The sequence below is a fragment of the Coregonus clupeaformis genome, chromosome 5, assembly GCF_020615455.1.
Source record: "Coregonus clupeaformis isolate EN_2021a chromosome 5, ASM2061545v1, whole genome shotgun sequence".
Classification (NCBI taxonomy): domain Eukaryota; kingdom Metazoa; phylum Chordata; class Actinopteri; order Salmoniformes; family Salmonidae; genus Coregonus; species Coregonus clupeaformis.
The window spans coordinates 21,779,283-21,792,992 of NC_059196.1; the positions used below are offsets into that span (position 1 = coordinate 21,779,283).

Consider the following 13,710-nt stretch of genomic DNA (forward strand, 5'->3'; position numbering starts at 1 on the left):
GGTTCTAAACCTTTTTTGTTTACTGTACCCCCAATCACATATTGCGCTGCCCATGAGTCTTCCCAAGTATTCCCTGTTGAAAGGCCAGGTACCCCCATGGATAGTAGTACCTCAGGAAGAGACCCACTGTCTTACAAAAATCCTTTCAATATTCACCTTGTCTCCTGAGCCTACACCTTGGAACTCATTGCTTGTCACAGTGTGACAAAACTATCTGGAAAAAATGCTGAAGAATAGGGTTACAATGGAAACTTTAATTCCAGTTACATATTTTACTTTAGAGCTTGAAAGATGTTGTAGGTTTGACCTCTGTGTGAATGTCATTTTCTTCTTACATCTGCAGAGGAGTAAAGACATACTGTAAGGAATTAATGCTTTAACATTTACGTTTACATTTACGTAATTTAGGAGACGCTCTTATTCAGAGCGACTTACAAATTTGACCTTTAACAAACTGACCAGCATTTAGGTAAAATAAATATCAACATAGTTTAAATAAAAATGTGAGTACATTAATAATTCAACATCAATAATTCCATATTTAAAGTAGCTCACCAGTTTGTAACCCCTACTTGCAAGGGAAGACATATTCTGTCTCGGCCTGGTCACCTGAATAAAACCATATGACATATTAGTCTCAGTAAATGAACAAGTTAACCAAATGTTACTAAAAAGAAGAGGGGAAAACATGTTTTGGGGAGGGTTAGATATAAACTTACTTGGCTGATAGTAGTCATAGATCTTGACCACCGCTGGCTTTAGATTCTGTACTGGGAGCTCCTGTATGATGTCCAGCGTGTGGTTGAAAGGAAATAGTGATGGTAACTGTTGGGAGATTTAAAAAAATATATATATAAACATATTGGTCACAATTATTTAAATGCTATAAGCAGAAGTTTTCGTTTCGTTAACACTCTACATGATACCCAGCATCATAATACGTTATAATATGTCATAACAGCTGACATAACTTGACATAACCTGTTATAATATGGTCATAACACTGTCATGACACATATATTTAGACCTGTTTGTGATATATATTGTGTTATTTTAGGGCTGCATATGACAAATACATAAGAGTGTAAAAACCAACAAAACCTACCACGGTAGTTATTTTATGGCTGGTTATGACACCTACAGTACCAGTCAAAAGTTTGGACACACCTACTCATTTCAGGGTTTTTCTTTATTTTTACAATTTTCTACATTGTAGAATAATAATGAAGACATCAAAACTATGAAATAACACATATGGAATCATCTAGTAACCAAATTTCTTTTAAACAAATCAAAATATATTTTAGATTTTAGATTCTTCAAAGTAGCCACCCTTTGCCTTGATGACAGCTTTGCACACTCTTGGCATTCTCTCTACCAGCTTCACCTGGAATGCTTTTCCAACAGTCTTGAAGGAGTTCCCACATATGCTGAGCACTTGTTGGCTGCTTTTCCTTCACTCTGCAGTCCATCTCATCTCAAACCATCTCAATTGGGTTGAGGTCGGGTGATTGTGGAGGCCAGGTCATCTGATGCAGCACTCCATCACTCTCCTTCTTGGTCAACAGTATGTTTATGTTGTATACTATATATTTTTTAATTGACCATATTAAATGAACATTGTAATTGCTCTGTTGCTGATGACCGGGATGAATGCAGGAGCAGATTTCAGGAGCAGGACAAGACACCCTCTTTTTGACTGATATAAGGGCATGTACGTGATAGGCCTATCTGGCTTATATGATTATAATGGCCTTAATGCTTCTTGACAGTGTCATAAAGTGTATTTTCTTAGTCCAAGTAAAGTGACACAGGATGGTCATTATGCTTCTTGACAGTGTCATAAAGTGTAATTTCTACAAGTTATTTAAAATATGATGAAAAAAACATGACCGTAAAGAATTCATTACAACAACAACAAAGGATTTAAGAAGCACACTTTTAAATGAAAGTAAACTTCTTTGCAGGGAAAAAACTCATTTGAATAAATGTGAGTTTTGACACTCTTATGTAGGTGTCATAACCAGCCCTAAAATAACACAATATATGTCACAACAGGTGTAAATATATGGGTCATGACAGTGTTATGACTATATTATGACAGGTTATGACAAGTTATGTCAGCTGTTATGACATATTATGACATGGTTTTGACCGTGTAATAACGTGTTATGACACTGGGTGGCAAGTAAAGTGTTACCAATCAGCTTTGCTGACTGAAGGACATTCCGCACAAATATTTTCAGAGATACTTATTATTTTCTTCAAATCAAATCAAATCAAATTGTATTGGGCACATGCGCCGAATACAACAGGTGCAGACATTACAGTGAAATGCTTACTTACAGCCCTTAACCAACAGTGCATTTATTTTTAACAAAAAAGTAAAAATAAGACAACAACAAAAAAAGTGTTGAGAAAAAAAGAGCAGAAGTAAAATAAAATAACAGTAGGGAGGCTATATATACAGGGGGGTACCGGTGCAGAGTCAATGTGCGGGGGCACCGGCTAGTTGAGGTAGTTGAAGTAATATGTACATGTGGGTAGAGTTAAAGTGACTATGCATAAATAATTAACAGAGTAGCAGCAGCGAAAAAGGATGGGGTGGGGGGGGCAGTGCAAATAGTCCGGGTAGCCATGATTAGCTGTTCAGGAGTCTTATGGCTTGGGGGTAGAAGCTGTTGAGAAGTCTTTTGGACCTAGACTTGGCACTCCGGTACCGCTTGCGTGCGGTAGCAGAGAGAACAGTCTATGACTAGGGTGGCTGGAGTCTTTGACAATTTTGAGGGCCTTCCTCTGACACCGCCTGGTATAGAGGTCCTGGATGGCAGGGAAGCTTGGCCCCAGTGATGTACTGGGCCGTACGCACTACCCTCTGTAGTGCCTTGCGGTCGGAGGCCAAGCAGTTGCCATACCAGGCGGTGATGCAACCAGTCAGGATGCTCTCGATGGTGCAGCTGTAGAATTTTTTGAGGATCTGAGGACCCATGCCAAATCTTTTCAGTCTCCTGAGGGGGAATAGGCTTTGTCGTGCCCTCTTCACGACTGTCTTGGTGTGTTTGGACCATGATAGTTCGTTGGTGATGTGGACACCAAGGAACTTGAAGCTCTCAACCTGTTCCACTACAGCCCCGTCGATGAGAATGGGGCGTGCTCAGTCCTCTTTTTTTCCTGTAGTCCACAATCATCTCCTTTGTCTTGGTCACGTTGAGGGAGAGGTTGTTGTCCTGGCACCACACGGCCAGGTCTCTGACCTCCTCCCTATAGGCTGTCTCATCGTTGTCGGTGATCAGGCCTACCACTGTTGTGTCGTCTGCAAACTTAATGATGGTGTTGGAGTCGTACCTGGCCATGCAGTCATGGGTGAATAGGGAGTACAGGAGGGGACTGAGCACGCACCCCTGAGGGGCCCCCGTGTTGAGGATCACTGTGGCAGATGTGTTGTTACCTACCCTTACCACCTGGGGGCGGCCCGTCAGGAAGTCCAGGATCCAGTTGCAGAGGGAGGTGTTTAGTCCCAGGATCCTTAGCTTAGTGATGAGCTTAGAGGGCACTATGGTGTTGAATGCTGAGCTGTAGTCAATGAATAGCATTCTCACGTAGGTGTTCCTCTTGTCCAGGTGGGAAAGGGCAGTGTGGAGTGCAATAGAGATTGCATCATCTGTGGATCTGTTGGGGCGGTATGCAAATTGGAGTGGGTCTAGGGTTTCTGGAATAATGCTGTTGATGTGAGCCATGACCAGCCTTTCAAAGCACTTCATGGCTACAGACGTCAGTGCTACGGGTCGGTAGTCATTTAGGCAGGTTATCTTAGAGTCCTTGGGCACGGGGACTATGGTGGTCTGCTTGAAACATGTTGGTATTACAGACTCAGTCAGGGACATGTTGAAAATGTCAGTGAAGACACTTGCCAGTTGGTCAGCACATGCTCGGAGTACACGTCCTGGTAATCCATCTGGCCCTGCGGCCTTGTGAATGTTGACCTGCTTAAAAGTTTTACTCACATCGGCTACGGAGAGCGTGATCACATGGTCATCCGGAACAGCTGGTGCTCTCATGCATGCTTCAGTGTTGCTTGCCTCGAGGCGAGCATAGAAGTGGTTTAGCTCGTCTGGTAGGCTTGTGTCACTGGGCAGCTCGCGGCTGTACTTCCCTTTGTAGTCTGTAATAGTTTTCAAGCCCTGCCACATCCGACGAGCGTCAGAGCCAGTGTAGTACGATTCAATCTTAGTCCTGTATTGACTCTTTGCCTGTTTGATGGTTCATCGGAGGGCATAGCGGGATTTCTTTTAAGCGTCCGGGTTAGAGTCCCGCTCCTTGAAAGCGGCAGCTCTACCCTTTAGCTCAGTGCGGATGTTTCCTGTAATCTATGGCTTCTGGTTGGGTTATGTACGTACGGTCACTGTGGGGACGACATCATCGATGCACTTATTGATGAAGCCAGTGACTGATGTGGTGTACTCCTCAATGCTATCTGAAGAATCCCGGAACAGTCTGTGCTAGCAAAACAGTCCTGTAGCTTAGCATCTGCGTCATCTGACCACTTTTTTATTAACCGAGTCACTGGTGCTTCCTGCTTTAGTTTTTTATAAGCAGGAATCAGGAGGATAGAGTTATGGTCAGATTTGCCAAATGGAGGGCGAGGGAGAGCTTTGTATGCGTCTCTGTGTGTGGAGTAAAGGTGGTCTAGAGTTTTTTTTCCTCTGGTTGCACATTTAACATGCTGGTAGAAATTAGGTAGAACGGATTTAAGTTTCCCTGCATTAAAGTCCCCGGCCACTAGGAGCGCTGCATCTGGATGAGCGTTTTCCTGTTGATTTATGGCCTTATACAGCTCATTCAGTGCAATCTTAATGCCAGCATTGGTTTGTGGTGGTAAATAGACAGCTATGAAAAATATAGATGAAAACTCTCTTGGTAAATAGTGTGGTCTACAGCTTATCATAAGATACTCTACCTCAGGCGAGCAAAACCTTGAGACTTCCTTAGTATTTGATTTTGTGCACCAGCTGTTGTTTACAAATATACACAGACCGCCACCCCTTGTCTTACCGGAGTCAGCCGTTCTATCCTGCCGATGTAGCGTATAGCCCGCTAGCTGTATGTTATCCATGTTGTCGTTCAGCCACGACTCGGTGAAACATAAGATATTACAGGTTTGAATGTCCCGTTGGTAGGATAACCGTAATCTTAGGTCATCCAATTTGTTCTCCAATGATTGAAGATTGGGTAATAGGATTGATGGGAGCGGCAGTTTACTCGCTCGCCGTCGGATCCATACAAGGCACCCCGACCTACGTCCACGATATCTCCGTCTCTTCCTCATGCGAATGACGGGGATTTGGGCCTTGTCGGGTGTCTGTATGATATCCTTCGCGGCCGCCTCGTTGAAGAAAAAATCTTCGTCCAATACGAGGTGAGTAATCGCTGTCCTGATATCCAGAAGCTCTTTTTGGTTATAAGAGACGATGGCAGAAACATTATGTACAAAATAAATTACAAATAACGCGGAAAAACACACATAATAGTACAATTGGTTAGAGGGCTGTAAAACGGCAGCCATCTTCTCCGCCGCTGTTTTTTATTATTTTCTTTTTACCTCTGTTCTGTTTTTGCTCTGTATTTTATTGCTTGAGAAATTGCTCTTTGCTAAGAAGCTATTTTTGTTTCTTTTGGACCATTTTCATTGAAAACAATCACATTTCCAAAGTGAAAGAAAATTATAAACCATTTTCCAAATTACAAAGAAGTACAAAATGATGATGTCTTCACACCCCAGAGTTAATAATATTGGTGGAAGCACCTTTGGCAGCCATTACAGCTGTGAATAATATTGAATAAGATTCTACCAACCTTGCACAACTCTTAGGGCAGCATATATCCATTGTTTTTGTCAAAATGTCTCAAGCTCAGTAAATTTGGTTGGGAATCATTGATGGACAGCAATATTCAAACCTTGTCTCAGATTTTTTTTAAAGTAGATTTAAATTAGGATGGAGACTGGACCATTCAGGAACACTTAACACCTATTGGAAAGCCATTATGTTGTGTCTTTGGCATTACAAATTGTGTAATTGTCCCACAGAAAAATAAAACTCTATCCCAGGGTATGTTTTTCAGAAAACTGAGAGGGTTTTTCCTCTAACTTTCTACCTGGGCTTTGCTCCTTTCATATATATTTTGATCCTAACAAACTCCCGGTCCCTGCCGGTGACAAGCATAACCATAACATGATGCTGCCACCACAATACTTGAAAATACGAAGGGATCAACAACATTGCATTCACGCCACATTACTGGCCTGTATGACACAATGAAAAGAAGAAAGCCTGTGTTCAAAAATCCAGTCCAAATCATCCATTCTGTTTGAAACAAGGCTGTTAAGTAATACTGCAAGACAACATGGAAAAGTCATTAACGTTGTGGCCTAAATTAAAAACTACAGGTTTGGGTTAAATCCAGTACAACACAACACAGAGTGAAACCCTCTGTATTTTCCAGTATTGTGGTGGCAGCATCATGTTATGGGTATGCTTGTCATTGGCAGGGACTAGGGAGTTTGTCAGGATCAAAATAAATATGAAAGGCACAAAACCCAGGTAAAGGAAAACCTTTTTATGCCAAAGACCAGAATTGCTTACCAAGAGGTGTTAAGAGTGTTCCTGAGTGGTCTAAAATGTGAAAATCAGAGACAAGGTTTGAATATTGCTCTCGATCAATGATTCCCAACCAAATGTACTGATCTTGAGCAATTTTGACAAAAACAATGGGCATATAAAGTTGATAGAATGGATTATTTGGTTTTGGTCTCACCTCTGTCAAGTACATTAACACATGGTCATCTTTAGTATCAACACGATCCACTTGAAGTGAACTCCTCAGCTGTGAAGACAAGCCATACATGGTATTCATATTGCATTGACAATAACGTTCAGTTTCAGAAAGGTTCACAGGTGAAAGAGGCAAGAGCTACTATACATGGAAAAAGGTCACAGGTAACACCATAAACGTCTGTTATGACAAAAACTCACCCTCCCCAAAGACTCTGGGTCTGGGGCAAACCCAGACAACATTTTCAAATCCACTATAATCATATTGGTAGTCAGCTCCTTTCCATGATATCTGTGAAAGCAAAGAGGTGCCTGTGATATCAAAGTTTGATTTTGACAAGTGCTTGTAATAATCAAAGGAATGGATACTTTGATTATTTACCCATAAAAAGACAAGGTTGCCTGATATGTTTTCTGACTGTTATGGTCCAAGCCTAGGTACAACCTAGAAGTGAAATAACCTATACATACAGTGCCCTCTGTAATTATTGGGACAGTGAAGCATTGTTTAAAATCAAACAGCTTTAATTTGAGTGTATTTTCATCCATATCGGGTGAACCGTTTAGAAATTACAGCATTTTTTATACATAGTCCCCCCATTTTAGGGGACCAACAGTAGGCTATTAACTTATATGTGTATTAAAGTATTAAAAAGTTAAGTATTTGGTCCCACATTCATGGCACACAATGACTACATCAAGCTTGTGACTCTACAAATGTGTTGCATGCATTTGCTGTTTGTTGTGGTTGTGTTTCAGATTATTTTGTGCCCAATAGAAATTAATGGTAAATAATGTATTGTGTCATTGAGTCACTTTTATTGTAAATAAGAATATTATGTTTTTCTAAACATTTCTATATTCAACAAATATCATACCCCCAAGACATGCTATCCTCTCACCATTACAATAACATTCAGGATTATCCGTAATCATGGTAGCATCCACATTAATATAGAAGTGTTTAGAAACATATTCTATTCTTATTTACAATAAAAGTGACTCCAAAATGACACAATACATTATTTACAATTAATTTCTATTGGGCACAAAATTATCTGAAACAAACAGGAAAAGCATCCAACAAATTTGTAGAGTGAATATGGGACCAAGTACTTAACTTTTTACTACTTTAATACACATATAAATGAATTTGTCCCAATAATTTTGGTTCCCTAAAATGGGGGGACTATTTACAAAAAGTACTGTAATTTTTTTTTACTGTAATTTTTTAACTGTTCACCCAATATAGATGTAAATACCCCACTTTAACCTCATAGTCATTGTTTGATTTCAAATCCACACTTTTAGAGTATAGAGGCAGAATAAGAAAAAATGCTTCTTTGTCCCAATAATTACGGAGGGCACTATAGGTATAATAACATCAATTAAATTGGGTCAGATGCATTCTGTAATACATGCTCCAAAATAACACTGGAGTGTCATCAATGACCTGATTCAAATAATAAACTGATTGAAAGACTGCTTCTGTGAATGCAAATGTGTCATTCATTCTTACTGAGACTGGAGTTTCAGCATGACTCTGGGTCTCAAAGAGTTGCTGTTGCAGTCGACCTCTGTCTTCACCTGGATACTGAGCGTTGTGCTGTCAGTAGGAGTAGGAATGTTGTAGTGGAGCGCCACCTAGGAAAGAGGGAAGAAGAAGTCAGGGAAACAATGTTGTCTAAAAATATACATTTCATAAACTAAATATCAAGCCAGACAAAGCTTCTTAAATGTTTGAACTTCACAGTAATATATAAACCATATATTGCACCATAGGATTGGGAGGAGTGTATTCACTGACCTGCACTGAGGCACAAGCACTGCCCTTCACTTCCACGCTGTACTTCCCTTCTGTGTCCTGCAGCGTCCTCTCCTGGTAGAGAAGCTTGTTGTTTTGGTTCACATCGAAGAGGTGCTGTGCCCCACTGGGAGACTGTACTGTCACTGTGCTGGCACCCTCTCTACTGTACACCCTGGTGGAGTAGAGAGCTAGGGCCTGGAGGGCCACAACTGTGTCCTAAACACACACACCAACAGACCACAGAAAAATCTGTTCAAAATTAAAGAAAATACCCCATTTTACAGAAAGGGTTGATTTTTACATTGGTCAGTTCCTAGAGTGACTATTTCCCATTTCCATCCATTATGATTTCTTGGCTCTGTTTCAGTGGAAGTTATCCTCATCAGGCTTGCCATGACAAGAAGCACATACAAGCCTGTGGTCTGGTAAAAGTCAAGGTAATAATGCCTCACTACTAGTGCACAGCACAGGGAGCCATTTTGGAACAGAGGTGTTTTGGAAGTATACCTGTGTGGAGGAGAAGCCTCCATAGGCGTTCTGCTGTCTCACCAGCCACCTGATGATGCGGGAGGCATAGCCCAGGTCAGAGGAAGACAGAGGAGAGGCACTGAGGGAAGCCAGCAGAACATAGGAGCTGATCTCCACTGCCAGGGAGGCTGAGGTCTCTGAGGAGGTCTGAGTCCAGTGCAGGAGACCCCCTGAGGGATGAGGAACACACACACACAGAGAGACAGGGGACTAGCTTATTCATCATCATACAGAATACAAAGTTCTTCTCTGAATTTCCAATGAATTTTATGACAGACACCTGAGTTCTTTGAAATACACTGGGCATTTAATTGAGACTATCTGGAGTGCCAGACGTGTGGAGGGTTTGCACTTTGTGACTACTCCATTGGCTCCATTGCCCAGGTAAGCTCAATCAAGGCAAGACACCACAAACAGATCTTGGACCAGGATATGGCTCACCCTCTTGTAATGCGATCGTGTCCAGGTGCTGCAGAAGCTGGGCCCGGGTCTCCATGTCCCCTGCCAGGGTAAAGGTGTAGGCCAGCAGAGCAGTAGTGTAGGTGTTGGACAAATCACTGGTGGAGTTCCTCAGGCAAGACAAGCTGCCGTACACAACAGGATCCTGGAGCACAAAATAACAGAGCCACACATTTGGGCGACATGCTAGCCTGGTCCCAGATCTGCTGTAACACCTATTCTTATGCTCATTTATTAGGCTACTTTCAGAGAAGAAATACTTTCATTAAATAAATACACAACACTACATTTTAGAATATCTAAATGACAGTTGACATAAGATGTATACAACAGACTTAATACAGGAGGCTAAATCAGTTGCCTGTAATGGACATTGTTGCAGTGAGAAACAACGGTTATGTGGAGATGCTACGTACCGACACTGACATGTTGAGCTCCAGCATTGAAGCAGTGATGTAGGCCGTCAGTGTGACTTCATCTGTCACCCCACCCTACAAAACAATATGTTTAAATTCTAAAACATGTCCATGAAACTGTATCTAGCCTGATACAATTTTGCTGAAATCATCATTCCCAACTTTATGGCTGGTCTGATGAGACGTAAAACTACATCATCTTACATATTTTATCAGTTTATTATCAATATAAATACCTTCATTCTGTTGTTAAAGAGTTTCCCCAATCTTCTGAAACACCCATGTTTGCCTTGTTGACGTTCCAACCAAGTCTTAGATTCCTCAATTTTTGCCGGGTCAATATAAATGAAAGACTGTGCTTTGCCAAAGGATCTCAAGACAAAAGTAGTCAGCCTGAGGAAAGAGAACTTAATTTAATATCCACATAAAGTTGGCACAAACATAACTTAGAGCTTGACATTACATGCAATGACAGATTTTTTTAATTTATGTCACATCCATGGTCTCCCTGCCAGAGACAATGCCATTTGATTGGTCAATACTTAATTGAAACAGACACAGTTATAATGTGTTTACCAGTAGGTGAAAAACACAATACTCACCAAGTGTTCCCTGAGCCTTGTCCAAATGTGCTGTATGCACCATCAACATGCTTGTAGTTCAGCTGCCTTTGGTAACCTGTCGGTGAGTTTTTAGAGTGAACAACAGTGACCGAGTGTTTTTTATAGTCACTGAGTGTGTGCCCCAAATGGCACCCTATTCCCTATATAGTGCACTACTTTTGCCAGGAAAAAATGAGTTCACTATGTAGGGAATAGGCAGGGTTGGGTAGGTTACTTTTTAAAGGTAATCCATTACAGTTACTAGTTTCCAAAATTGTAATCAGTAACGTAACTTTTGGATTACCCAAACTCAGTAATGTAATCTGATTACTTTCTTTAACTTTGGGATTACTTTCCCCTTAAGAGGCATAGAAGAAGACAAAAAGGATCCATCGAACGCATTTGCTGTGTCATCATAGTGGTCTCTGACTTGTGATCAGACTCGCTTGGGTGGAACAAACTTAAAATTGCTCCTTTTTCAATGCTGAATGGAATGTCATTGAGAAAACAAAAAGGTGTTAATGTATTTTTTCCCCACAAAAATTCTGAATTTAAAAGTTAGTAATAATCACGTTTTTCTAAAGTATCTGTAATCCAATTATAATATTTAATCTGGTAATGTAACTGATTACAGCGGGAATTTTGTGTAATCAGATTACATGGAACTGCAGATTACATGTAATCAGTTACTCCCCAACACTGGGGGTACCATTTGGAATGCAGCCTCAATATTCTCTGATCAATTTATTTCAGTGGGAAAACATCTGGAAATCCCTACATGTGTTGGGTCAGTGATGCTCTGTTGATAAGACACTGTGATGTCATCTATGCTGTAGCTCTATCATTTACATGATAGCAGGGTTGTAGTCATTAGGGCATACTGTGGTGAAACGTTTCAAAATGTTATTACAAAAAAAATATATATCTTATTCGACAAATCTAGCCCTGTTTCAGTCAGTTTTCTTCCATTTGGAGCCTAATGAATATAACCCATATTTTGAGGGACTCTCTTACCACTAGTGAGGAACTTGATGGCCTTGTCTCGGATGGCTGGAGTGAGCTGCTCTGTGTTCCTCAGGTACTCCAGGATGTAGATATTGGGGGCGAGGAGGGCCATATTCTGCTCTCCACACCCATACGGCATCTGCAACAGTCCATCCAGGTTCTTGAGGGCCCGACCCAGGATGTCGCCTACAGGTACACATGGGACTTCTGTAAGACTGTCCTCTTTAGCAAAGAGCACTGGAGTAGGGTTGCTTTTCCCACCACTACGCCTTTTTAAACTCACTACGCCTCTCTAAACATTACAATGGTTTATTTTACCCAGGACTGAGAGAGAAATTCGATCAGATCCATCCACCACATTCTTGGGGAGTTGCAGTTCCACCTCCTCTGTCAGAGTTTCTCCTGTGGACACACAGATGATAAGATGAATGGAGATGATCAGTTCAATCAAAGTGAACATTCAACGTTCATGCATTACTGACCAGTTGGACACAGCAACCAGTTGTAGGTGTCGGTCTTCTCTGTTCCCTCAGCCTGAGAGGAGAGGAGATTATTTTCAGTCAAAGGCAGTTACACTAGATGCTATCTGTACAACAGTACGTTCCACCACAGCAGTAGACTACATACTTTTACCAGCAGGCTCTGTGTGACTATGTCGATGCGTCCTCTCTCCGGTACGTTCACAATCTCATTGTCACACGTAGTGTGGGACTGGACAGCCTCTGCACTAACAGACACATTGAAAACCCCTACATACACATTGACAGACAGAGTGCAGCACAGGTTACACAACATCCAATATGGTGACTGAGAGTACACAACTCAGGTTGACATCCATTCTGCTGTTTGAACGGTTGAATGAATACTGGCGACATACCCAGGACAGAGGGTGCCATTGTCCAACTGAAGGTCTTTCGTCCATTGGCACACAAGCATGATGAGTACTGGACATCATTCAAGGGTGTGAGAGTGTAGTCTAAGGAGGGAGCCGGAGTCACAGAAACCTGCCAAAAAGAAACACTTGTAACAAAACATGGAAAAACCAAGACTGATACCCTGGGTGTAAAAATAAATACAAAGAATAAACCCTAATTAGACAAACTGCAACAAAACACAAGATTTTATACAACTTGAGAAACTCATGAAACAACTCAAGAAACGATCATGATGCAGTGCCGTACCATGATGCACTTGGAGAGGTAGTTGAATACAGTGGCCTTCAGCTCAAAGTGCTCTCCACGGATGATGGAGTAGGGCAGGGTGAGCTCCAGGAAGAAGGGCTGGAAGACAGTAAGTTTCACCGGAGGAGCCAGACCGAAGCCGCCAGGGGCCAGGCAGAATGCCTCTGTCTCCCAGGTGGTGATGGTGTCTGGGACTGTGAGGGGCATGTCTGCTGTTCCAGATTCCCTAAAACAGAAAGGCAATAAGTTTTCCATAGAGACATTTTTTGCCAAAGGGGTAAGTTGAGCCACAGTGTTAAGTTGAGCCACCCTTGTTTCTAGGAAACTATACACAAAATGTACAATTTGACCACATTTTTAGGAAGAGGTCATTTCATGGAGTCTTTAAAGGAAGAACCCACATGGAAAAAGTGGTAAGCAATTAGGTCCAAAAAACTGACTTTCACCAAGTCAAATGAATTTATTGTGTTAGAGGTTTCATGATTCTTGTATCTAAACCAACGTAGATAATTAAGATTGTTCTATACATCATTTGGGGGTCTCTATAAGCTTCAATATGAGGTCCTAAACCTAGCATGAAAGTGTATCCTTGTAGCTGTGTGGGCTAATATAGTCCAAATATTTGATAAACGCTGAAAATAAGATCTGTGGTAAAAACAGGCTAAGGAGATCTTATACTGTACGTTTTGTTCTATGAGATCATCCTTATCAGCTAATGTCACTTTTGTGAATTTTTAAGCATTTATGTAAAAATAAAAGCACATAAATCACATAAATGCTTCATAATTCATAAAGGTCATGTTAACTGACTGATATTATCTCACTGAACAAAATGTATAAGATCTCCTAAACCTGTGTTAACCTCAGACCTTATTTTCGGCG

The 13,710-nt window shown here is 41.2% G+C and overlaps 1 protein-coding gene across 2 annotated transcripts in view; it reads right to left on the reverse strand.

Annotated features, from left to right (window-relative positions):
• Positions 1-234: 234 nt before the first annotated feature.
• The window catches only part of LOC121564948 (alpha-2-macroglobulin), a 51,171-nt gene continuing 37,695 nt past the window's right edge, over positions 235-13,710 (reverse strand). For both annotated transcript variants that reach the window (XM_041875939.1, XM_041875938.1), the window contains exons 19-36: positions 12,829-13,054; positions 12,525-12,651; positions 12,275-12,396; positions 12,130-12,181; positions 11,966-12,049; positions 11,657-11,833; positions 10,643-10,718; positions 10,277-10,433; positions 10,041-10,115; positions 9,607-9,769; positions 9,145-9,335; positions 8,638-8,853; positions 8,350-8,474; positions 7,032-7,122; positions 6,814-6,882; positions 720-825; positions 556-609; positions 235-337 (exon numbers count right to left, since the gene is read on the reverse strand). In XM_041875939.1, coding sequence (XP_041731873.1) covers positions 569-609; positions 720-825; positions 6,814-6,882; positions 7,032-7,122; positions 8,350-8,474; positions 8,638-8,853; positions 9,145-9,335; positions 9,607-9,769; positions 10,041-10,115; positions 10,277-10,433; positions 10,643-10,718; positions 11,657-11,833; positions 11,966-12,049; positions 12,130-12,181; positions 12,275-12,396; positions 12,525-12,651; positions 12,829-13,054 — 2,098 coding nt within the window. In that variant the 3' untranslated portion in view covers positions 235-337; positions 556-568. The remainder of the gene's footprint in view (positions 338-555; positions 610-719; positions 826-6,813; positions 6,883-7,031; positions 7,123-8,349; positions 8,475-8,637; positions 8,854-9,144; positions 9,336-9,606; positions 9,770-10,040; positions 10,116-10,276; positions 10,434-10,642; positions 10,719-11,656; positions 11,834-11,965; positions 12,050-12,129; positions 12,182-12,274; positions 12,397-12,524; positions 12,652-12,828; positions 13,055-13,710) is intronic.